The following is a 26,363-nucleotide window of genomic DNA, read 5'->3' as shown; positions in this document are numbered from 1 at the left end:
AGTCTGACAGCTGCGAGGATTATATACAAATATTCAACTATACCAGAATTAAACCAGGTCTAAATACAAAAAAAGGAGTGAGTATCACTACAAAGATTAACCCACAGTGGTCCTCATACCCAGGGGCGTTTCTAGGATCAGAGCTTTGGGGGTGCTGAGCACCCAGAGAGCTGCCCACACTGTTAGCCTTTGCAGTAATGTCCATAGCTTAGTACTGCAAAATCAACAGTAAAAAACTCTAAAGGATGTTAGCAGTTTGGTACTGTAATTTGCATGAAAATTCCATGAGATTACATTATTTTTACGGTAACTCACCGTACTCATGGAAACAGCTGTAAAATACAGCAAATGTAACAATTGGTGATGTTACTGAGATTATACTATTACACCATCCGGATTTATGTTGTTTTCTACTGTAGATCTAAGAGTAATTACTTAAATCCTCATTCAGAGTGTGTTACTATAAAATGTGATTCACTGTGAAAGCAGTATAACATATAAACTACAATATACAGCATCATTTTTAACTTAAGGAGTAAGTTGCAGCCACACTAAAATTTAATTCCTTGAACTGAGTGGAACCTCATATATTAATAAATGTATTTGTTTATTCAAACAATGTGAAACATTAGTAATACTATTAATTAATAGTATACTTGTAAGGTTAGTATTGTGATAGAGTCGAGTATATTTTAATTATACCCTTGTAGACATTATGACATTATGCTAGTACAATTATGGTGAACAAAAAGTACATCTAAAAGTTCATTTCAAGAATACTGTTATGTACTAAAACGGGGACCAATATAGTCCCAAGAAGCATTATTAGTATACGTACTAGGTAAGGTATACTTGGGAAATATAATTGAAGTATGCTTGTTTTTTGTATGGCCAGCAACAAAAACTAATGGCTACATTTAGAGTAATGTTTAAAAATGACTTCATTTAGCAGGATGTTGCTTTTTTCTCTTCTTATTCTTTCTTATACTGGACCTTCATTTGTTTTGTATAAGGTGGTACTTTTTAAGACACCTCTGCCTAACTACAGTGAACTGACCTAATATATGACGACCTCTGGTCGTCATATGTTTGTTCATGTTTGTTCATGTTTAGCGTGTCGGGTTACGTTTTTAAAGCTTTGTAATGTGACAGGTGCGATAGCCGACGCCACACCTTCACCTGACGTACAACGTGACGTATGACGCACACGTCGGGTATTCACTTTCAAAACAACAATGGGGATAGAAAATATTGCTCGAGGTGGTTAATGCTCCTTTCGCTGGTTGCCAACCACCATTAAATAACAAGAAGAAGAAAATATTGATCTGCTTCTCTTAGTTTTGCACGTTTAAGCCGCAATTCAGACTCAAAAAAAGCTGCAAAGCAGGAGAACGACATGGCCATCAACTATTCTGTGCCACAGATACAGTTCGCTGCAGCACAGAGTGATGATGAGACCGTTAACATGTGCAACTTAGAAGTAGTCAGAGGTAACTGGATGTTCAATCGGGTTAAATGCAAGGTTGATTGGATTATATCTGAAGGTCGTATGCTATTCGTGGTAACTCTGCTAGACTCCAAATTGCTCGTCCATGCGGGAGTATCTCAAAATTAAATGAAACCACTTAACACTTTTTCCCTAAAACGGACTGACATGGGACACATTAAAGTTGGATCGGAACCTGCTAATCAGTCTGAAGGTAAGTGTTTTTTTCACTTATTCGAGAGAAGTCCAAAATGCGTTCTTAGTACTGTTTGTTTTGACTTTTAAGCTACCCTACCAGTATATTGTCATTTAAAGACAAATTGTCAATATCTATGAATGTGGAGACTCAAAAGACTAGTTAGGTAATTTGCCGATGGATTTATGAGACTTGATAGAAACTTGGACGTTTGCAACAGGTGAATCGGTGAACTACCGAGGTTGCGCCCAAATGCTTAAAGCTGTTAGCTGGTCAGTGTTTTCAGGTGTGCTTGTACTACCTGTACGGTGCGGAGTGCTGACTAAGTCATGTTAAACCCATTAAAGCGTCGAGCTCAAATATCTTTTCATGTTTGTGCACTGCTCTCTTGTCGGCACACATTTTCTGTTTATTGAAGCCTTTTGTGAATAATTTTGATTATGTAAAAACTGGGAATTGGTCCCTATTGACAATACTCTTATTTTTTGCATTGCATATGTCATTCAGGAAAGGTAATTGGTCACTGAAGTTTTTGCAACTGTGTATTTCTAAATTTTGTGGCTTCAGTGCACGTTTATTATATTTATATTTATTTTATATTTTGTTTGATGATTTAAAGTCTCACACACAACCCGTCGATAGGGGGGCGGCTGCTTCCAAATAGAGCACATTTCATTCATAATGATGTAAATCCAAGCCCATTATGTATTCATGATTTGAATCCTGGGTTGTGTGAAATCCCAGAAATAAACCTTAGACAAAGTGAATCTGTGAACTAAGGTGTAGCCAAAGCCTTCAAGACCTTGAAAAGGACAAAATCATTGACCGCCTTACATATCACCGCCTTTACCCAGGGGATACCATACCCTGCATTTACGGACTTCCTAAAATCCACAAGGAAGCTGTCCCACTCAGACCCATAGTCAGTAGCATAAACTCAGCCACTTATAACATTGCTAAACACCTTGCTACCATCCTTGCTCCTCTCGTGGGGAACACCCCACACCACATCAAGAACTCCACCGACTTCACTGACAAGGTCCAGAAACTTACCCTGGATCCAGATGAAACCATGGTGTCCTTTGATGTAGTCTCTCTCTTCACTTGCATACCCACCACGGAGGCCGTGGAGACTGTCAGAAAACGACTACAAGAAGACAGCTCCTTGGAGGACAGGACCAACTTCACACCCGATCAGATCTGCACACTGTTAGACCTCTGCCTCACCACTACATATTTCAAGTACAACGAAGGCTTTTACAGACAAAAACATGGCTGTGCCATGGGCTCCCCCGTGTCACCTATTGTAGCCAACCTTTACATGGAGGAAGTGGAAAGGAAGGCTCTTGGCTCTTTCAAAGGAAGAGTACCCAGCCACTGGTACAGATATGTGGACGACACCTGGGTCAAAATCAAGACACAAGAAGTGGAATCCTTCACTGCGCACATTAACGCTGTGGATAAAAACATCAAGTTCACCAGGGAAGACACAAAGGACGACTGTTTGCCTTTCCTGGACTGCGCCGTGCACATTGAAGAGAACGGCAAACTCAACATCGAAGTTTACCGGAAGCCCACACACACGGACCAGTACCTCCTCTTTGACTCCCATCACCCTCTGGAACACAAACTTGGAGTAATCAGGACCCTACACCACCGGGCAGAACATGTTCCCTCTAAGCCTGAAGGAAAAAGAAGGAACACACACATGTAAAGGAAGCACTCAAAACCTGCGGCTATCCTAAATGGGCGTTCGTACAGTCAGCAAAGAGGCACAGAAAAGAAGACCAGACACCAGCGAGGGAGGATAAGAAGGACAGACGCAACAACATTGTCATCCCCTATGTAGCCGGTGTATCAGAGAAACTCAGGAGAGTTTTCTCCAAGCACGACATCCCGGTGTATTTCAGACCCAGCAACACACTCAGACAGAAACTGGTTCACCCGAAAGACCAAACGCCAAAACACAAACTTAACAATGTGGTGTATGCTGTACAGTGCAGCGAGGAATGCTCAGACCTCTACATTGGAGAGACCAAACAGCCACTTCACAAGCGCATGGCACAACACAGAAGAGCCACCTCCACAGGACAAGACTCAGCAGTCCATCTGCATCTTAAGGTCAAAGGTCACTCTTTGAGGATGCCAATGTTCACATTTTGGACAGAGAGGACAGATGGTTTGAAAGAGGAGTGAAAGAAGCCATCTATGTGCACTGTGAGCGACCATCTTTGAACAGAGGCGGGGTTTACGACACCAACTCTCTGCCATCTATAATCCAGTTTTGAGATCCTTCCCAGACGCCTTAACGCCCACTCACATCCTGGGCCATCTGACCTCAGGAATTCGCATGATAAGGTGGGGCCAGGTTTCACAATGAACACACCCGAAACTCTGGCTGATTGGGACCCACACCCAGTTTCACACCTTGTCTCAGGCGATCAGGGGGTCTTTTTGTCCCTCTGTGGGGGGAAACTCCCACTAGGTTTAAATCTGGGACTCTCCACCATTTGACCTTAGAACTGAAGAAGCTTCTTGGATGAGAGGTGAAACGTCTTCAAGTAACTTAAAGAAGTCCAGACGCTTTTCTTTGCAAGCTCCTTTGACTACGATGACCTGGATGACTGAGAACCTTCACAGAACCCTAACTTATATCTTTACTCAGCCGACAGGAAGACACTAAATATGCAAACTAAGAACCCCTTTTTAAAAAACACTATAATGATCTGGTTAGAAACACACAACTACTTGGGAGAAATGTTACAACTGTCTCGGTTTACTCTGATATTTGGAAATAACAGCTTTCTTCCTGGTAGGGCGGATGCAGGTTTTAAATTTTGGTTCGATCAAGGTATAAGAAAAGTGTCTGATAAATTTAGGAATACAGTTTTTTTCAATCGCTAACAAGCGCCTACCCATACTTCAGATACTTTTTCTAAACTCTTAACACAGACTCACACCTACAAAACACAATTGGCCAAATGGATAATTTTCTTCTCAAAAATACATTTTGTTAAATATATATTAACTCTTCATTACAAAATAGAACACATCTTTCTCTGCACACACTAACATGACAAAAACACTATAAACCTGACTCAAAATGAAATTAGTCTGTCAAAGAATAACACTTGTTTTCACCTCACAAGGTACATGCAGTCAATCAAAGTACACCTTGTTTCAAAATACTGGCTATTACAGTTTTTTTCAGTCGCTAACAAGCGTTTGTCCAAACAGTTGTCACATTTGCAAAACTCTAAACACAATTAGCACAGCATCGGTCTGTTGTGGCCATACCATTCACACATTTCATGTCGTGTTCACCCAATATGCAGTCAGTGAACACATTTCCACAATGCTTACATTTTCTTAACAGACAAGCTATACCTCCCAACAAAATTATGGACTGCTTTTGTAGTATCTACGAATGTTAACACACAACATCCCACAATAGCAAAAACAATATTCCAAACCTTAGATACAGTATAAAAGCCTCTGCTTCTGCAATGATATCAGTACAAAAACAATATCAATATCAAAAATATATCTCAGCTGATAATAAACAAACAATTAAATAATTGACACACAGCTTATTTATGTTGGGTAAATTGGGCCAACCACAGCTTCTTCCATTCTGGCTTAGACTCAGTGGGGTTTATAAGGCAAGACCTTGAGGAGTGATGTTTTTGGAAACAAAAAAAAGACAAACACTGTAATTTCTGGTCGAGGAAGAGTAAGAGCAAGGGGCCCAGGGAGAAGAGCAGGCCCAAGGAGAGGGCAAGGTAGAGGTGTAAGAATGCGTGGTGGTGGCATTCCAAGGGCTGCAAGAACAGTAGTCAGTGATGAAATTCGTGCCACTATCATTGACCATGTAATCAACCATGGTCTTTCACTAAGAGAGGCTGGTGAAAGAGTGCAGCCCAATTTGAGGCGGTCAACGGTTGCCTCCATTATACGCATCTTTCAACAAACCAACAGGTAAGTATTGCACTTTACATGGATTGTTTCTATTCTCACTTGACATGTCAATATGGTCATACAGTAATGCATATGTTGAATTTTTTGTCTTTCTAAAGAATGCAACGTCTTCCACCCTCTGGGGGAAGAGGAAACCTCCTCAGTAATGATCAGGAGCTTGCCATTGTAGAAATGGTTACTGCAAATAATGCAATAAAACTGCGTGAAATTCAAACTAGAATTGTGGCGGACCATGAGATATTTGACAATATCGATAGAATCAGCCTCACAACCATTACGCGGACATTGTCCAAACACAGAGTGCGGATGAAGCAGCTCTACACTGTTCCCTTTGAGAGGAACAGTGAGAGGGTCAAGGAGCTACGACGACAATATGTCCAGGTATAGTGTATATTCAATCCAATGTCCAGTTCTATAAGCTTTGCACTTTGCAAGTAGGTAACCTACACAATACTAGGTTACAGTACAGTATGGTATACAGTAATAACATGACTTACATAAACTTTGTTTCAGAGAGTTATGGAATTGGAGGCCAACCAGGCCCCTCATGAATTCATATACATCGATGAGGCAGGATTCAATCTGGCCAAAAGGCGTCGACGTGGACGAAATGTAATTGGAAAAAGGGCCACAGTTGATGTGCCAGGACAGAGAGGGGCAAACATTACCATGTGTGCAGCAATTGCAAATGCAGGATTACTCCTTCACAGATGTCAGGTTGGACCCTATAATACAGAGCGCTTGCTTGCCTTTCTCAATGATCTCCACCAGCGCCTGGTTCCAGAGCAGGGTCAGGAGGGTGAAAACATGAGGACCTTTGTAATTACCTGGGACAATGTGGCTTTCCATCACTCGCAAGCAATAACAACATGGTTTGAAGTCCACCCAAGACTGGTAAGTCTCTTCCTTCCACCCTATTCACCTTTCCTCAACCCCATAGAGGAGTTCTTTTCTGCATGGAGGTGGAAGGTTTATGACCATCAGCCACATGACCAGATGTCCCTCCTCGAAGCCATGGATGCTGGCTCCAGGGACATCACAGTTGACGATTGCCAAGGGTGGATCCGACATACCAGGCGGTTCTATCCCAGGTGCATCGACTTGGATAACATCAGATGTGATGTTGATGAAAACATGTGGCCTAACCCTGAAGATCGCAGAGATTAGATGCAAAGTTTTTGCCTTTTTTTAGCCCCCCTCCCCCCCTTTTTATCTTGGCTTTTTGCTGTTGTTTTTTTGTTCAGAATGCTCTTGTGTGTTTCATGGATATTTTGTTCACTGTAAGCAATACTGTAAAACTTTCTCTGTCCTATCATACCGTGTTTCTACTGTACCTCCTGTAGTAAACAGTAAAGAAACAAAAACTTGTTTGCTTTTTACTGGAATGCTTTTGAATGTGAACATTACTGTACATGTGGACATACAGTTACCAACCAAGACATTTCTGGTGTCAAAATGGTGGATTGCATGTTTCGCATGCAAATACCTGTAAAACTGAAACATAAAAGTCTATGCAGTTTTTGTAATGTCAATAATAGCCAGTATTTTGAAACCTGGTGTACTTTGATTGACTGCATGTACCTTGTGAAGTGAAAACAAGTGTTATTCTTTGACAGACTAATTTCATTTTGAGTCAGATTTATAGTGTTTTTGTACAGTTAGTGTGTGCAGAGAAAGATGTGTTCTATTTTGAAATGAAGAGTTAGTATATATTTAACAAAATGTATTTTTGAGAAGAAAATTATCCATTTGGCCAATTGTGTTTTGTAGGTGTGAGTCTGTGTTAAGAGTTTAGAAAAAGTATCTGAAGTATGGGTAGGCGCTTGTTAGCGATTGAAAAAAACTGTATTGACATTACAAAAACTGCATAGACTTTTATGTTTCAGTTTTACAGGTATTTGCATGCGAAACATGCAATCCACCATTTTGACACCAGAAATGTCTTGGTTGGTAACTGTATGTCCACATGTACAGTAATGTTCACATTCAAAAGCATTCCAGTAAAAAGCAAACAAGTTTTTGTTTCTCTACTGTTTACTACAGGAGGTACAGTAGAAACACGGTATGATAGGACAGAGAAAGTTTTACAGTATTGCTTACAGTGAACAAAATATCCATGAAACACACAAGAGCATTCTGAACAAAAAAACAACAGCAAAAAGCCAAGATAAAAAGGGGGGAGGGGGAGGGGGGCTAAAAAAAGGCAAAAAATTTGCATCTAATCTCTGCGATCTTCAGGGTTAGGCCACATGTTTTCATCAACATCACATCTGATGTTATCCAAGTCGATGCACCTGGGATAAAACCGCCTGGTATGTCGGATCCACCCTTGGCAATCGTCAACTGTGATGTCCCTGGAGCCAGCATCCATGGCTTCAAGGAGGGACATCTGGTCATGTGGCTGATGGTCATAAACCTTCCACCTCCATGCAGAAAAGAACTCCTCTATGGGGTTGAGGAAAGGTGAATAGGGTGGAAGGAAGAGACTTACCAGTCTTGGGTGGACTTCAAACCATGTTGTTATTGCTTGCGAGTGATGGAAAGCCACATTGTCCCAGGTAATTACAAAGGTCCTCATGTTTTCACCCTCCTGACCCTGCTCTGGAACCAGGCGCTGGTGGAGATCATTGAGAAAGGCAAGCAAGCGCTCTGTATTATAGGGTCCAACCTGACATCTGTGAAGGAGTAATCCTGCATTTGCAATTGCTGCACACATGGTAATGTTTGCCCCTCTCTGTCCTGGCACATCAACTGTGGCCCTTTTTCCAATTACATTTCGTCCACGTCGACGCCTTTTGGCCAGATTGAATCCTGCCTCATCGATGTATATGAATTCATGAGGGGCCTGGTTGGCCTCCAATTCCATAACTCTCTGAAACAAAGTTTATGTAAGTCATGTTATTACTGTATACCATACTGTACTGTAACCTAGTATTGTGTAGGTTACCTACTTGCAAAGTGCAAAGCTTATAGAACTGGACATTGGATTGAATATACACTATACCTGGACATATTGTCGTCGTAGCTCCTTGACCCTCTCACTGTTCCTCTCAAAGGGAACAGTGTAGAGCTGCTTCATCCGCACTCTGTGTTTGGACAATGTCCGCGTAATGGTTGTGAGGCTGATTCTATCGATATTGTCAAATATCTCATGGTCCGCCACAATTCTAGTTTGAATTTCACGCAGTTTTATTGCATTATTTGCAGTAACCATTTCCACAATGGCAAGCTCCTGATCATTACTGAGGAGCTTTCATCTTCCCCCAGAGGGTGGAAGACGTTGCATTCTTTAGAAAGACAGACAATTCAACATATGCATTACTGTATGACCATATTGACATGTCAAGTGAGAATAGAAACAATCCATGTAAAGTGCAATACTTACCTGTTGGTTTGTTGAAAGATGCGTATAATGGAGGCAACCGTTGACCGCATCAAATTGGGCTGCACTCTTTCACCAGCCTCTCTTAGTGAAAGACCATGGTTGATTACATGGTCAATGATAGTGGCACGAATTTCATCACTGACTACTGTTCTTGCAGCCCTTGGAATGCCACCACCACGCATTCTTACACCTCTACCTTGCCCTCTCCTTGGGCCTGCTCTTCTCCCTGGGCCCCTTGCTCTTACTCTTCCTCGACCAGACATTACAGTGTTTGTCTTTTTTTTGTTTCCAAAAACATCACTCCTCAAGGTCTTGCCTTATAAACCCCACTGAGTCTAAGCCAGAATGGAAGAAGCTGTGGTTGGTCCAATTTACCCAACATAAATCAGCTGTGTGTCAATTATTTAATTGTTTGTTTATTATCAGCTGAGATATATTTTTGATATTGATATTGTTTTTGTACTGATATCATTGCAGAGGCAGAGGTTTTTATACTGTATCTAAGGTTTGGAATATTGTTTTTGCTATTGTGGGATGTTGTGTGTTAACATTCGTAGATACTACAAAAACAGTCCATAATTTTGTTGGGAGGTATAGCTTGTCTGTTAAGAAAATGTAAGCATTGTGGAAATGTGTTCACTGACTGCATATTGGGTGAACACGACATGAAATGTGTGAATGGTATGGCCACAACAGACCGATGCTGTGCTAATTGTGTTTAGAGTTTTGCAAATGTGACAACTGTTTGGACAAACGCTTGTTAGCGACTGCAAAAAACTGTAATCAGCTACCATCTCTCCTATGGACTTTTTCAGCCCAGCACAGCCCCGCCCTCCAGCACTATCAGCAGCAGCAGCAGTAACCCCTCAGCAGCAACATTGTCAATCAAAACATGCGCGCTTTGCATTGTCTCCACCTGCTGACAGATAGATGTGATTCCATATTAGATTCTTGATGAATGTGGGTTGTTGTGACTCAGCCCGGTTAATTTTGAGCACCCCCCCGCGCCCTATCTGAGGATTGCTTGACTGCAGCAGCATGTGGACTGCCGCCATGAAATGATGTCTTTACTGCCTGCTTCCATTGAACCTTCAGCCTCTCTTGCATCATCTTCTCATGAAGCCTAACCTTAAAACGATAGTATATAGTGTTTTGAAAACCTAGTCGTCTGCAGCCATCTAGTGTTCCTATTACTCACTGCATGGTCCCTGTTCAGAGAACGTGTATGTGCGAGGATTTACCAACAGGTGGCAGCAGTGGATTAGAATAAAGAGCCTTTGGGAGCTGCTAACCTTTGCCTGTCTGCATATTTTCTTGTCAAGCTTTGTATGCTATGCTGATATCCTTCTCTCTGTTCTATATCACCTTTGAGTTTTCTCTCCTAACTGCTGATGATGTCTCTGCATTGATAAACGTATGGTTTACTTGCTACATGTGAACCTGATAAAAGGCTTCATTGTTAAATGGTGTCTTTGCCTTCAAAGAGCCACACAAAGAACAACAAGTTTCAACTGATATCAGTCAAACAAATGTGGTAACATGCTTGAGTAATAAAAGAACTATTGTGTGTACCCTGTGTGTACCCTGTATGACCTGCAGGACAGTCTGTGTGTGTCTGTGTGTGCAGAGCATTAAGTCACGTTTTTCTTTGGTTCCTACTGTAGAAACTGTGCAAGTTGCCACTTGTGTGAAGGTGCAGGTAGTGTTCATTAAATGAGTTTCAGTGCAGCCTGAGAGCACTTTGCTTGCAGCTTAAAGTATTGCTTTCACCTCTCGTTCAGTTTGCGACACCTTTCTTTGGTGAGACTGAACAGACTTGTAGATCGCTGCTCTTTTGCGCTTAAAGCATAAATTAAAAGGAAAATGATTTTCTCATTATTCACTTCCGAGATTGTAGTTTCCCAAGATGTTATGCAAGTTCTAAACATCGAATGTGGAACTGCTCTTTTACAAATAACACCACCCAAGGCAAAAGTCACGTTCAAAGTTCAAGGAAACAGGGAAAAACCTGCGGGGGAAAACACCGACACTGTGTTAATAATAGAAGAAAGGCGTTGCTGTTTCACTCCTTCATAACCAGCAGTTGGAAAGGTGAGGGGACATTACTTAAATTAAAAAAAAAAAAAAACAACATTCAGATTTTATGAAGGCTCCAAGTTTGATTGACAGGCATCCCAAAAGATGCTGCAGCAGCCTTTAACTGTCTGCTTCCCCTGCTTTCACTAATTAAATGAAAATGTCCAAGAGGTTCAGGCTTTAGTGTAGTCAGCCTATTGTGACCGCAACATTGTCTTTTGGGATTATTCATTTGACATCAGTCACAGAAAGCCTCAGTAAGGAGGTACGTTGAATAATCTCTTTAGATTGAAGAGAAAATATGAATGTATGAGATGAGCAACTGATCTAAATGTGACACAGTGCAAACGAGAGTTCATAGAGTCTTGCTACATGACTTTTCCCTTTTATGTTTAGTTATTAAAAGAAGTGAGAAGAGGTCATATTTTGGGTCAACACAGCATTTTGGAACAATTTAACTTCTCACTCAAAATGAGCGGATATAGCACAAACACTGAGTAATTATGAGTCAACAATCAGTCTTTCTAACAAAAAGCACAGAGCTTGTTACAACCTGACACATTTCTTAATAACTGTTTTTGAACTTCTTTTTCAACTTAAAGTTGTGCTTCTTCCTCAGATGACCTGACCTCACCTGCAAGTCATGCACTTTTTATATTGAAGCTAAGTACCCCACAGCATCATGCAAGCTACTGCACACCCCCATCCCTCCATTTTCCTCTTTAATAATAACATAGTGGGACAAGTTCATGCAGTGTGATGACAACCTGTTTGTCTGCCCCATCCATGCCAGCGAGTAAGAGGACGAGGCAGTTCTCAGGGAAGCTGATGTTTAACTAAGATAAACTGTAAAAACACCTGGTACAACTGCACATGTTCCTGGTCAGAAACTGAAAAGGGAAGTTCCATAACTTCCTGAATATGGATGCCATATTAAGAGACGTCTTGATGACTTTGAGATATGATATTGCAAGAAACGCTTTATGTTTTCTCTTTGGTCCTGTTAATTCTATGGATCTTATAATTATCTATGAAGCTTAAGGCCAATATTTGCACTGACGGTACACTGAAGTGACAGGCTGAGGTGTTAGGCAAGACCCCATACAGGTGCTTTTGTTTTCACATATCCAGACCAGAGGCAGAAGAAAGTAGAAGAGGGTTCTTGATGTCTTCTAAGATGTCCCACATATCAAATACAAATATTTTGCTGGAAAAGTGGTTCGGTTGGCGGACAATGTGGAACTCCTCACAAAGGAAGATAGTGCAAAACATGGGCGGATCATTCTGGTTCATGTGAGCAAAAAATCTGTTTAAAGATGAAAAATTACAAAGAAAGAAAACACAAGTGAATAAAACAAATGTTGTAAATCTGGGCTACTAAACACCGGATCTCTGTCCTTTAAGTCCTGGGTGATAAATGATTTAATAATTGATCAAAATATTGATTTAGCTTTCCTGTCTGGAACCTGGCTGCAGCAACTGTCAGAAAGCGTGGACTACAGAGGAGGTGTAGCCACTCTCTTAAAGACCTGGACACAGTTATAGCTCATGGGCCTCATTCAGGGTTTCTGTCACATTACTTCACATCATGTCATGGAGTTCCACTTTGTTCTGTGATGGGAACGATACATTATCACTGAAATGTTTGCCTGAGGCAACATCATCATTGCTATGCAGACAAAACCCAGCTTTATTTATCTATAAGGCCAGAGACAAATCCATTAAACTTCAGAAACGCCTTAAAGACACAAGGTTTGGATGTCCCCAAATGTTCTTCCCCTAAATCAGGTGAGTTTGATATAGGATCAGACAGCTCCAGGACTTTGAGTGATACACTGAGCACTTCCCCCTCACCTCTTTTTACTCCCCACATCTTTATAATGTCATTACATTTTTCGTCGTCTCTCTCTGTTAGTCTGTGCTCTCTTTTTCTTGTCTTCCTTCTTGTCCCCTCACCCTCAGCCAAGGGCCGCCTCACCCTGAACCTGGTTCTACTCGAGGTGTCTTCCTGTTATTATTAGTTATTCCTTCCCAGTGTCATGTGCTTGCTCATGGGGGTCACTTGATTGTTGGGGTTTTGCTCCATCACTGTGGGTTCTTTACCTTACAGTATAAAACTTATTGAGGCGACTGCTGTTGTGAATTGGCGCTAAAAAACTAAATCTGAACCGAATTGGAATTTGGCTCGCTGACAGTGGAGTAGACAATGATGATGATGTTCTCAGGAGGCTTGGGTGGAGGTTGGGATTGGTGGAGGAGATGGAACCCCTCTGGTTGACTGAGCTGTGGAGGGACAGGACAGGTTGGGCTTCAGTCAGCTGGTTAAGGACATAACTACAGATATTGAATCAACTATGTAGTGCTGTCAAAACACTTGAGATTAAGCTGTCATCACAAGTAACGCGATACAAAACATTTAACGCTATTAACGCATCTGGAGTGCAGAATGACTCAAAATCCATGAAATGTTTCTGTCAACGCATTTCGGGCAGTTTGTCCAAGTAGAGTTACCTTCACACATGCGCAAATCAATGTAGTCGATCTGGTAGTAGTGATGGGATTCCAGCTCTTTTTAGAGAACCGACTCTTTCGGCTCCGAACCGGCTCTTCAGGTTGTTTTGTTGCTAAAATTAATTTATTATTAACAATAATATAAAACTATGCACAAAAGGAATTACTAACGTAAAAAAAAAGTGGTTTTATTTATATATGTTTATATATAAATATATGAGGTGGCCCCTAGAGACAAAACACGTACAAACTCCAAAACACATTTCTAGCATGAACTGAACTTCCATAACAGAGCTACTAGATCACTTAAATTACACAATTGAAAGCATGAAAGCATGTGTGTATTGTTTGTGTATTTATACACAAGCACTCATATATATTCAAATAATTTAAAAAAAAAGTTCATTTACCTGTTACTACCACACACCAAATCCGGTTGTTGGTACTTGCTGGCTTGTGTAGCCACGAGGTAACAAAAGCTCAACACTGCCCCCTAGCATCCTGGAGCACTTCTGTTGTGTTTGTACGTGTTTTGGAGTTTTTACGTGCTTTGTCTCTGGGGGCCACCGTAAATATACTTTTATTTATTCACTCCACATAAAATGTAATAAATAAATCATATAATACAAAAACCAACTATTCACATTTCAACTTTTAACTAATTAAATTTTCAGCTTTTTCCTTTTAAACAAATTTAAAGTGAAACAACACAAAACACTACAAACCACAACACAATTAAATATAAATTATAATATGAAAACAAAAAGAAGATGCATATTCTCTGTCATATGGGCCTGCATGAATAAACTTTCTGAATCCTTTATCATCTGCAACTGAAAATAGTTGTGGATGATTACTATACCTTTCTAATGTGACGTTGTTGTCCCTGCTCTCTCTCTCTCTCCCTCCTGCTCTGTTCCTGTGCTACTGAGTGTAACTACCGCCCCTCCCCCCTCTGCTCAGCGTAAAGCACAAGGCTCGCTGTGGAGTGAAGCGGGAAAAAAGAGAGAGAGAAAGAAAACAACCCACGGCTCGCGATAAGGAGCGGCTCGTGTCGTTCACTTCAAAGACCCGGCTCTAAGAGCCGTTTCGTTCGCGACCCACACATCACTATCTGGTAGTGACGGGCAGCTGAACCAGTCAACTCAATATGGAAGATGCTAAACGCACATTGGCCCTCTTGATGGGAAATTAAATAACAAGTCGACCAACATAAAGTCTCATGCACATTGTGGAAGCACTCCCAGCTTAAAATATCACATGGACTTGAAGCATACGTTAGTCGGGGATGCTGCTAGCACTTTGGCTAACGCGTCACACAGAGCAATATGTCCAAGTCGACCTCGGACATATTGACTGACGCCAAGTGGATTGCAACAAACTGCAGACGTGTTAATATCGTTGAGAACAGGCGCTTTACAAGCTTTGGTTCCTCGTTTCAAGGACTCGAAGCCTCCCCAAGAGTGACAGAGAGAGAGTGGATAAATGCTTACAGAGTTTGTACATGAATGTTCAAGATGTTCAATAAACATGTTTAGTTTGTATATTTTCCCTTTTTTCTCGAGTCTGTTTGCTCATGCAAAATGAAATGCGATTAACCTCTTAAGCTCCAAGCCTAACTGATCTCCTACGGGGGCAAAAGGCAGGAGATCAGTTAGGCTTGGGGCTTAAGAGGTTAATATAGAATAAAAATTAATTATATTTAATTGTGATTAAAATCCAAATTAATCCCCAGTAACCCTGTGATGAATCCTATTAAAAATTGTAATTTGAGAACAAATATATATTATATATTAGTGCATACTTAGCTATTAGTATGGAGGTTTTTAAAAACGTTGTATTTCACAGGAGAGCCTGTGCTAAAAGAAAACTATTAAGCATAGATTCTTTCTTTATTCTCCATTTATTTCATTATATTGCATTAATGTCTGTTACAAGCTTAAATATAAAGTGTAATTACAGCCAGGCTATTGATCAAGTAATTGGGATTAATAGCAATTAATTACAGAAAATTGTGAGATTAATTAGTTAATTTTTTAAAAATCTATTGACAGCACTAATGTATATATGTATTAAGCAGACCTGTACACACCTGCTCAGGTAATAATCAGTGTTTGGCTGTAGTGGCAAAGCAGCTTTGTTCATGTAAATAAGCTCTTTGTTTAATTGCGCGTGTGGGAACTCCCCTATCAGAGCTGGTTCGTGCTGCTAATGCATATCAGCTCACGATGAGGAAAACTATTCATGAATAATTCAAAGGCTCAACTATCAAAAGTTACTGAAATCATTTTTATTGTTTCAGTGGAAGTAAGGCCTGTCATTACTCAGTAGGCAAATATTAACCTAGCATGGGACTTTCCACTTGTGCTTCATGTTTTTCTTCAGCAGCCTTTGGGGGGCATCGAGTGACAACATTCACTGTTCCCTCCTCTCATGCAGCTGTGACCTTATGAACTTTTGATGTGCTGGTGGATATTCTTTCACCTTCTCGAGCTGCTTAAGCATTAATGAGACGGGAGCACTGCGGCTTTTCCCTGAAGCAGCATGTTTGTTGCAGGATTTCAAATCCCCTGCACAGGTGACACTGTCCTGTTCTGCACACACGCATGCATGTGTACATGCTATGTGTCCGTGACAGAGTGAGGTAGTGAATGAAAGGTGAAAGTGAAGCCACAGACCCCAGTGAAAGATGTTTGCTCTGCAGGTGGAGGCATGTTTCAGACCCTTTAAGGCTTGGCATGTACACACAGGTTAAGAAGAGCAGGAACGCAACACATGCACACAAAATCATTCCACACACCCACAGCCCTTTCTTTTAACCTTATCTGGAATCTGTTTATATTGCTAATACTAATACCACAGTACTATCTACCATACTATGACTTTACTGCAGGCTTATAGCAATTTTAATAAACACACACAGGAAAAAACCGAGCACTCAGGGAGACCCGCTGGGGCCGTGAGAGGTCAGAGAAACAGGTCACGGCAGTTTAAAGGATTTGGCAGCTCTGAGATCACAGAGGGGGTAGACAGGCTTTTAGAGGAGCATGAGATCATGAGTCCAAGTTCCTTCAACTCATAAATGCTATTAACTGCAATAGTAAACAATCAAGCATGTCATGATCCGCGGTTTTTGACACAGTGTTTTGAACTTTTGAACTCATCTAATACTTTGGAGTTATTATTTTTTGATCATTGTTTACGTTTGGTGGTTTTCATTAGTCTGATTTCTCGTTTAGGTCCAAATGCGTCGATGTTTAGTCCTCGTTTGGTTTTCTGTTTGTGTTTAGCGGTTATATCCTCAGGTGTTCTTTAGTTCTCGTCTTGTGTGCGTGTTTAGCTTCTTCTCTGTCTTGTTGGCTTGATTCTGTTCACCTGTTTTCCCCCAGCTGATTCGCCTCCTGTGTATTACACGTGTCCTTTGTCACTATATGTGAGAATAATTTCTGTTTGCTCTACTCTCCACACATCATGACAACAGCAACACAGACTTCTTTGAGCAAGAATCTCCAGTTTGTGTCAGAGTCCTGAGGACACCTGATCCTGTGAGCCATGAGCTGGCTGTTTAATCCAGAGCCAGTGGGTCTTTAGCCTGATTCCAGGAGTCCCAGCCACCGCTGCTGGCCATCTGACAACCCTCGGCTGACCTGGGCCTCCAGCCATGCCGCCCGAGCTTCTCCATTGCCATCTCCTAACTAAGAACCCGCTGGGCCTGTGTTGCTGAAAAAGCCTGTCAACTCAAACATGCAGTGTTAGCTATTGTGGTGGCATCTTGCTGTAGTAGCCTTTTAAACCTGTATGTAAACACTAATTCCCCACAGAGCTCATTTTCCGTGTTGTGTTGATGATGTGTTCTGTAGTTTTCCAGCACACGACACTGTGCAACCTCCCTGTGGCAACTCACACACACAACAATGAACAAGTCATCAGTGAGTCGTCCTTATGTGACTCTAAAACAAATTCATTTTTAAATTCAAATTCAAATTCAAATTTTTATTTGTCACGTACACAGTCATACACAGTACGATATGTAGTGAAATGCTTGGACAACTGCTCGTGACCTAAAGAAAACAAAAAAGGAAAAGGCTATGAATAAGATAGGAAATAAATATGAAAAATTAAAAAGGGTAAATTTAACTAGGAAGGAATAAAATATAAATTAAGGTTAAAAATGAAATAACTGTACAACACAAATTAGAATGAAGGGTAAATTTAACTGGGAAGAATAAGATAAAATATATAAATTAAAGTTGAAAATAAAATAACTGTACAACAAAATACACAATACACAATATAGAACTATATAAGAATGTATGAAGGAATCTAAATATAAATAAATATATACACAATAACAGCAGCTGTACAAGTATTAACCGGAAATGAAGAATATAGTGACCAGTGTTGTGCAAAACCAAAGTCCAGAAAGTCCAGTGTGTGTGTAAGAACTGTATGTGTGGGTCAGTACTGTGTGGTGGTGTGATTGAGAGACCGTATCGCCTGCGGGAAGAAGCTCCTCCTCAGTCTCTCTGTGTTGGTCTTCAGGGAGCGGAATCGCTTTCCTGACCTCAACAGAGAGAACAGTCTGTTGTTGGGATGGCTGAGGTCCTTCACCATCTTCCTGGCCTTGGTCCAGCACCGCCTGCTGTAGATTGAGTGCAGGTCAGGGAGCTCGGAGCGGATGGTGCGCTCAGCTGACCGCACAACCCTCTGTAGAGCTCGTCTGTCCTGCATGGTGCTGTTCCCGAACCAGGTTAAGATGTTTCCCGTCAGGATGCTCTCTATGGTGCACGAGTAAAAGTTCCTGAGCACCTTGGAGGGCAGTTGGAAGTCTCTCAAGCGTCTGAGGTGGTAGAGACGCTGTCGGGCCTTTTTCACCACGGTGTTGATGTGACAGGACCATGACAGGTCCTGCGTGATGTGAACTCCGAGGTATTTGAAGCTGTCCACTCTCTCCACTGGGCACTCGTTGATGACGGGGGTCTGGTAGTTCCTCTCCTGCTTAGTGCTGAAGTCCACTATCAGCTCCTTTGTCTTACTGACGTTTAGAAGGAGGTTGTTCCTCTGGCACCAGTTCTCCAGATTCCTAATCTCCTTCAGGTAGGCCGTCTCGTTGTTATCAGAGATCAGGCCCACCACGACGGTGTCGTCAGCAAACTTGATGATGGTGGTGGAGCTGGTAGTGGCCACACAGTCATATGTGTACAAAGAGTACAGCAGGGGGCTCAGAACACACCCCTGGGGGGCTCCAGTGCTGAGAGTGGTGGAGGCTGAGACATGTCCGCCCATCCTTACTGCCTGTGGTCTGCCAGTTAGGAAGTTGGAGATCCACTGACACATAGATGAGCTGAGTCCCAGATGCTCCAGCTTGGTGGTGAGTGTGGAGGGAATTATGGTGTTAAATGCAGAGCTGTAGTCTATGAAGAGCATTTTAACATAATTCCCCCTTCTAGTGTCCAAGTGAGTGAGTGATGTGTGGAGGAGATGAGAGATGGCATCGTCTGTGGAACGATTTGGACGGTAAGCGAACTGTAGTGGGTCCAGTGTGTCTGGTAGTGAAGAAATGATGAAGTCTCTGACCAGGCGTTCAAAGCACTTCATCACTACTGAGGTGAGGGCTACAGGGCGATAGTCATTGAGAGAAGCAGGGTGGGGTTTCTTCGGGACAGGAACAATGATGGACTCTTTGAAGCATGTGGGGATCACCGACTGAGATAAAGAGATGTTGAATATCTCAGTGAACACAGGAGCTAGCTGGTATGCGCAGTCTCTGAGGATACGACCTGGGATGCCGTCTGGTCCTGCTGCTTTCCTGGTGTTCACTCTCTTGAAGGCTCTCCTTACTTCATGCTCGGAGATGACGAGCACGTTTCCGGTGCTGGCAGTATCTTCCTGTCTGCAGCCGTTAGCGCCGCTAACACTAGCATCGTTGGAGTCCTTAGCTGCAGCCTCGAAGCGAGCATAGAAAGTGTTCAGCTCGTCTGCCAGAGTCACGGCCGCGTTCGTCATACCGGTTGTTGGTGCTTTATAGTCCGTTATTGTCCTTAGTCCCCGCCACAGGCTCCTAGAGTCACTCTGTTGGAGTTGTGACTCTAGTTTCCTCCCGTAGCGCTGCTTCGCCTCTTTCACCGCCCTCCGCACGTTATATGACGCGGCTTTGTACGGGTCCATGTCCCCCGTCGTGAGTCCCGTGTTGTAGGCAGCGGTGCGGGATCTCAGAGCGTCGCGGATGGTTTTATCCACCCACGGCTTCTGGTTGGGAAACGTTGTGATAGTCTTTGTCTCCACGGTATCATCCGCTAGTTTCCCGATGAATCCCACAACCGCTTCCGTAAACACGTTGACATCATCATCGGAGCTGTTTCTGAACATGCCCCAGTCTGCGTCATCGAGTGCGTCCTGTAACGCGGCCACCGATTGATCCGTCCAGCGCGCGACCTTCCTCTGAACCGGAACTTCCTGTTTCAGCCTTTGTTTGTATTTTGGCATGAGGAAGATGGCGGCGTGATCAGATTTGCCAAACGGGGGGCGGGATTGTGCCTTGTAGCCGTCCTTGACCGTAGTGTAGCAGTGGTCGAGTGTCCTTTCACCCCTGGTGGGGCAGGAGATGTGTTGATAAAAGTTCGGCGCTGCGCGTTTGAGGTTGGCGCTATTAAAGTCCCCCGTCACAATAAGCGCAGCGTCCCGGTGTTGTGTCTGGTGCTGTGTGAGTGCCTCATGCAGCTCGCATAAGGCGGTGACCGTGTCCGCTTGTGGTGGAATATAAACGGCACTTACAATGACCGATGTAAATTCCCGAGGTAGATAAAAAGGACGACACATGATGGACAGTAGTTCCAGATTTGGTGTGCAGGAGCGTGTGAGAGGAACAACGTTCGCACTGTTGCACCAGTTGTTGTTCACCATTAAACACACGCCGCCTCCCCTTGACTTCCCCGAGTCCCGTGTCCTGTCCATGCGGTGAACCGAGAAGAACTCGGCCGGCTGGATGGCGTGGTCCGGCACCGCTGGGTTCAGCCATGTCTCGGTGAAGCAGAGGAGATTGCAGTCCCGAATGTCTCTCTGGAACTTTATCCTGGCCCTGAGGTCGTCAAGCTTGTTCTCCAGTGACTGGACGTTGGCGAGCAGGATGCTAGGCAGAGGTGTGCGGTGTGCACGAGCTCTCAGCCTGTTCCTGACGCCGGCTCGCTTCCCTCTAGGACGCCGCCGCTTCCCTTTGTTCTCCCTCGAGATCTCACTCGGCCAGCTTGGATCCGGAGTTAAAAACTTCGAATTGTGAGTACATTGTATACCAATAGAAACAAGAGTGTCACTGTCATACCTAATGTACCCAATGGTGATGATTTTGCCGATTTAGAAACGCTGAAAACTAACTTAAAAAAACAAAGACAAAGAAAAAGTGGTCGGAGCAGTCGTGACGGCAGCCGACCTCACCGGCGCCATCTAACATGTACTGTCATATCAGTAACCAGACACAACAGGGGAAATGTCTCTTTATTCCACATGCCTGAAAGAAAAGAAATATTGGCTAAAATGTTGGATTTTGAAATCTTGAAATATGGATATCAGTCTCATAAAAACCGGCACCACCATAAACGCTAACATTTAACATGGGGTGTTAAGATGTCCACTCCTAGAAGATTGTGCCATCATGTTCAAACTGCCACTGTGCTCAGCTTCTGGCTACTTTCCCTACTAAGAAGTAGGGGTGCACTTACTGTTTCACAGGCACACAGAGTCCTGTAAAACCACTGATTTATTTCACCAGACTGTATGCTGTGGGCTCAATATTTGTCTTCTTGGTTAGAATTACTGAACACTACTAGAGTTCAAAATGATAATACTAGTAAGAATAATCCTTATTTCAATTTATACCAGGCCTTGGTGCAGGCTTCAGTTTGAAAAAAGCCGTTTTAGGTGCATACACAAAGACAATGTTGGAATACAGAGCAGAGCAGTCATAGTTGCTTAAGTAACATCATTTCCTTTATTCTTATAAAAGGCTCTTCATCAATGCCTTGTTCTACTTATTTCCTCATTTAGAAACGAGCCTAATGTGATATTCTTAAAATCTAAGATGGTGAAAATCTGTCTGTTACAATAAGGACGCTGCGCCCATTTTAGATCCCAGCTCCTTGTTGTATCACATTGATTTATTTTCACTCTGAAATGTTGTGATTGCCAATAATCAATAATAATTTGCAGATATCATTTTGCAGTATGTTTTTGCATTCATATTACACAACATTCGTGGGGACAGGCTTATTAACAAAGTCTTTAAAGAGCAGAGATAGCATCAGTGATGAGAAACAGCCCATGGGCTGAACTGACAACTGAGACAAAGACAAATAACTGTTCATGAACAGGTGGCTGACTTTCTCTGTTTTGCTCACTGCTCACTCTTTTCATCTTTCATGTTTCAGTCATACCCCCCCCCCACACCCCTTTGGTTTCACTCAGTCTTTGAGGCCTGTGCTGTCTGAGTCCACACCGCTGTCCACAGCCAATAACTCTTTATAAACAGTCACAAAGCCACACTATCCCCTCTGTCATCCTCAAACCTCTTTGCATCAGCTGTTCTCATTAAACTACACTTTGCATCATTCACTGCACACATACAGGATCCAACAACACACAATAATGACAACAATGGACTTGTTGGACCTGCCATGACACACGTGTAGTTTCAGAGTGTGACTTTGAACATTTTCTCTGTCTTTTCTGTCTTTGTATTGTTATTAATATGATTTGTATGGATTTTAGTTGGAGCTTGGTGTTTAGTTTACAATGTAAAATTCTACACGTTTTCATTTCCAGGAAAAAACAGTAAGTAAATGGCCTGTATTTGTATAGCGCTTTTCTAGTCCCTAAGGACCCCAAAGCGCTTTACACAACCTGTCATCCACCCATTCACACACACATTCACACACTGGTGATGGCAGCTACATTGTAGCCACAGCCACCCTGGGGCGCACTGCCAGAGGCGAGGCTGCCGGACACTGGCGCCACCGGGCCCTCTGACCACCACTAGTAGGCAACGGGTGAAGTGTCTTGCCCAAGGACACAACGACCGAGACTGTCCAAGCCGGGGCTCGAACCGGCAACCTTCCGATTACAAGGCGAACTCCCAACTCTTGAGCCACGATCGCCCCTAAGTAGGATGTAAATGTTTACGTCTGTGGAAACAGCATCGTGGTGCTGAAATGCACGACTTCCAGTTTTCTTTCTTATTGAGTAGAAACAGAAAAGTAAGACAGGATTAGATAGAACTGAACTTCTTAGTTTGAACTATTACGGACGAAGCAGATGGCACTGACTGCTACTAAAATAAAAATAGTTTTTTTTGCAGCGTGTTGCTATTCAGTGAACTGTGAAGTACATGCAGGTGTTTCCCATTTGTGCTGCTAGATAGACTAAGTCAGACCGGTTTCAGGGTCATGCATAGCACTGTATTTAGCCTCCAGATTTTTACAGCTGACTGCACACCTTCATGCAGCAACACAATAGTGTAGTGTAATGCAATACTTTCTTTTTGCACTTTTTCTTTGTATTCTACTATCGTTTTTAGCCTTTAGTTGCATTAGATGGTGAATTAATAAATTATGGCTGAGTAAATAGTTCTTTGTTATGTATGCATACAAGCGTGTGTTTTTTTCTCATGACATATTTTGACCATTGTTCAGTAAACTTTAAAATAAAATATTCAAACATGTTTCCTGGTGTGGAATGAGCATTTGAGTGTGATATATCCATGTAAACAAGAAAAAAAAAAATTCTGCTATTTTAGGCCATTTAATAGACAAAAGCATGTCTTACAATTAAAATGATTTCTGATGAAGAGCTTTTTAAAAAGAAAAGTCCCTTGTGTCAGGCTCAAAGCTTTTTGTTGGGCAAAAGTATGAAAATAACCACAGAACGAGTAAATAATGCAATTTACTTCCTGTTCTGTCTGCGTTCTGAAAAACATGAAGCCAGTCAGAGATTTTGGTGCTTTAAAAAGAAAAGCATATAATTTATATAATATCTGTGACCTTTGAAGCTGACAAAATATATGTAATATTTACAACAGAATATAAATGTAATACAAATAAATGTGGTTCTGAGTTTGTACTCTGATTCAGTTTTGAGTGCTTGCAGTATAACCAGTGACTAAACTCCAAAAGAGGAAGTTAACCACAATGAACTGACTGTGAACACCATAACTGCCTGCTGCATCACAACTCTGAACACAGTCTGAGGTCGCAGAGGTTTTCTGGTCTGTTTTAAACATTTACCTCACACCTGCCTGGAACAGCTGTCCATGCACTATGTATGGAAATGAAGTAAACAATCCATTTACTTTAACAAGCACAGTTCATGTCAAACAAATACACTTCACTGTCACTCTGCTCAGCAGCAGTGATGCTTTTGATTCAGCCACTTGTAGCTGTTCACAGAGCAGCAGGAGCAGACGAGACGGGAAGCTGAGCGATTTCATCTCGCTAAATAAATAAAGAAATCAAATTCCCGCTGTCATGTTTGTTTGTGTGTATGATTTCAAGGTCACTTTGAGACAGCCAAATGACAATCTTGGCAAAATGCTGCAGTTTACAGGGAAGCGAGAGCCTGAAGGTGTTTGTTTTCAGCAGTGATGCTGTTTTCCAGGGAAAGCAAATATCGACTGGCTGGGAGGGGCAGGTATGGCAGCAGGAGGTACTGTGTTAGCTTTGCATTTAGCATCGGGTCATTTGACTGTAAAGACTCATATTGTGGCACAATCAGTTCTGGCATAAAAAGTTAACATTTCAAACTGTTTTATTGTATTTGTCTAATTTTACTTCCTGTTTCACCATGACTGTATCAAATACATAAATGGGAGTAATACAGTGATAATGTAATTTTGTGTCATTTCCTTTCAGTCTTTGTCTCATTATCTTGTTGTTAACAAAATATGACTCCGCTAATTTTTAATATTCTCAGTGTAATGTCTGTGAGGGTTCTCAGTCATCCAGGTCATCCCAGCCTAAGGAGCTTGGAAAGAAAAGCATCTGGAAGTCCAGACTAACCATTGCTGCCATTAAAAGTGATTGTGTTTTGTATTTTGCTGAAGTGAAATTCAGGGACCGTGGGTAATTTATGGGCTAAAACTAAGGGTCAAGCCAGGCCTAAACCTAAAGCAGTGTTCGAAGTGCCTGAGTCAAGACTGTAAACTAGATATAAAAGATGGCCACCATGAATACAGCCGTTGGTTCCCTCATTTAGAAGCTTCGGTATCAGGTAATGCAAGCAGGGTTTGTTAGCAGCTACATTCAGAACTGCATGGGTGCAGGCACAAATAAGTGGTGCTTTGTCTCATAGGATACCAGAACTTTACTCATCAAACCTTGCTTGTTAAGTGGTGTAGTGTGCCTTTAAATGTATGAGGGTTTTTTAAACTTCTGTGACCTCACTCTAGGGTTAGAACTGACTTTAGAGTCATGACCTTTTCTATTAATCTGTGGGGACATCCTCAGTTTTAGAGAACTGAACTTTTGATACTTTATGAGGCATTTCCAATACCAAAACTCTTCATGATATCAATAACCTGATGATAATCGTATTTTTTTTTTGCTTGCCCCTAACCCCACCTCTGCAAGCTTCTCTGCAGCCATCTCATTGGCTGAACGTTCTCTGATCAAATAGGCTGCCAGTGGCCGTCCTAGCCTGTTTGGCGCCCTGGGCGAACACTCCCTCTGCCCCCCCCCCCCCCCCCCCCCTCCCAACACACATACACACACATAAAACATATTAAGGATTGTGGACGAAATTCACCAGAGAAACACACACACACACATGAAGAGAGAGAGAGTATGCATTGTATGCAAACAGCTACCAAACAGCCATCATAATTCATCACACAATGAGAACAGGACAAATCAGCAATTTACCATTTCTTCTTCATTTCAACTGTAACGCACATCATTTCCTTAAGGATTAATAAAGTATTCTGATTCTGATTGGTTCAGGATGACCTGCCATTATCCAATCACACATCTGCTTACCTGCATCTTTTGCTCGTTTCTCCTCCTCTTTTTTCTCTTTTTTCTAAACGGAGCACCTGATGGCTTGATTGACTTTTGTCTTTTCTTGTCCATCTTCCACTGGTTTTAATTTTGCACTCCAGTATGAACACAAATCCCCCAACCCGAGGATCACCACAACATAACCTACACAGCAAAATCTCCACTGTTAAATTAACACTAGAGAGTGTCTATATGGGTCCACACCTCTGAGTGTTAAATACAACACTGTTGAGTGTTAAATTAACACTTTTGACAGTGTTATATGTGTAAAAGTAACCTAGTCAGTTTTGAAGATTAACAAAGACTAACAATGAGCAGTGCTGATTTTGTAACACTGGAATATTTCTAACATTTTGAGTTATTTTCCAGTGTTAGAAAATCAGCACTGCTCAGTGTTAGTCTTTGTTAATCTTCAAAACTGACTAGGTTACTTTTACACATATAACACTGTCAAAAGTGTTAATTTAACACTGGAGATTTTGCTGTGTAACAGACCTACACCTTAGTTCACAGTGTTATGGCCCTGTCCATAATCTGTTTTGGTGGCTGTTGTTGTCTGTGCCTTTAAGTCTTTGCAGGTCCCGGAGTGGATGAGCTGACGGCTGCTGATTGGTCCCCTGGCCATGTGATCTTCTTCAAATCCCTCACCAGCAGTTGTCCCGGGGCAGCCACTGACAGCAGCAGCAGACCTGA

At 42.1% G+C, this 26,363-nt stretch overlaps 1 protein-coding gene across 1 annotated transcript in view; it reads right to left on the bottom strand.

The window, feature by feature from the left end:
- LOC308401149 (uncharacterized protein) overlaps positions 1–25,668 on the bottom strand; it is a 38,867-nt gene extending 13,199 nt beyond the window's left edge. The window contains exon 1 of the mRNA XM_080889250.1: positions 25,650–25,668. Coding sequence (XP_080745376.1) covers positions 25,650–25,655 — 6 coding nt within the window. The 5' untranslated portion in view covers positions 25,656–25,668. The remainder of the gene's footprint in view (positions 1–25,649) is intronic.
- Positions 25,669–26,363: the final 695 nt, after the last annotated feature.

The sequence above is a fragment of the Rhamphochromis sp. 'chilingali' genome, assembly GCF_963969265.1.
Source record: "Rhamphochromis sp. 'chilingali' genome assembly, chromosome: 8".
Classification (NCBI taxonomy): Eukaryota; Metazoa; Chordata; class Actinopteri; order Cichliformes; family Cichlidae; genus Rhamphochromis; species Rhamphochromis sp. 'chilingali'.
The sequence above is the reverse complement of the archived record's forward strand: the minus strand, read 5'-3'. Positions and strand labels throughout refer to the sequence as shown.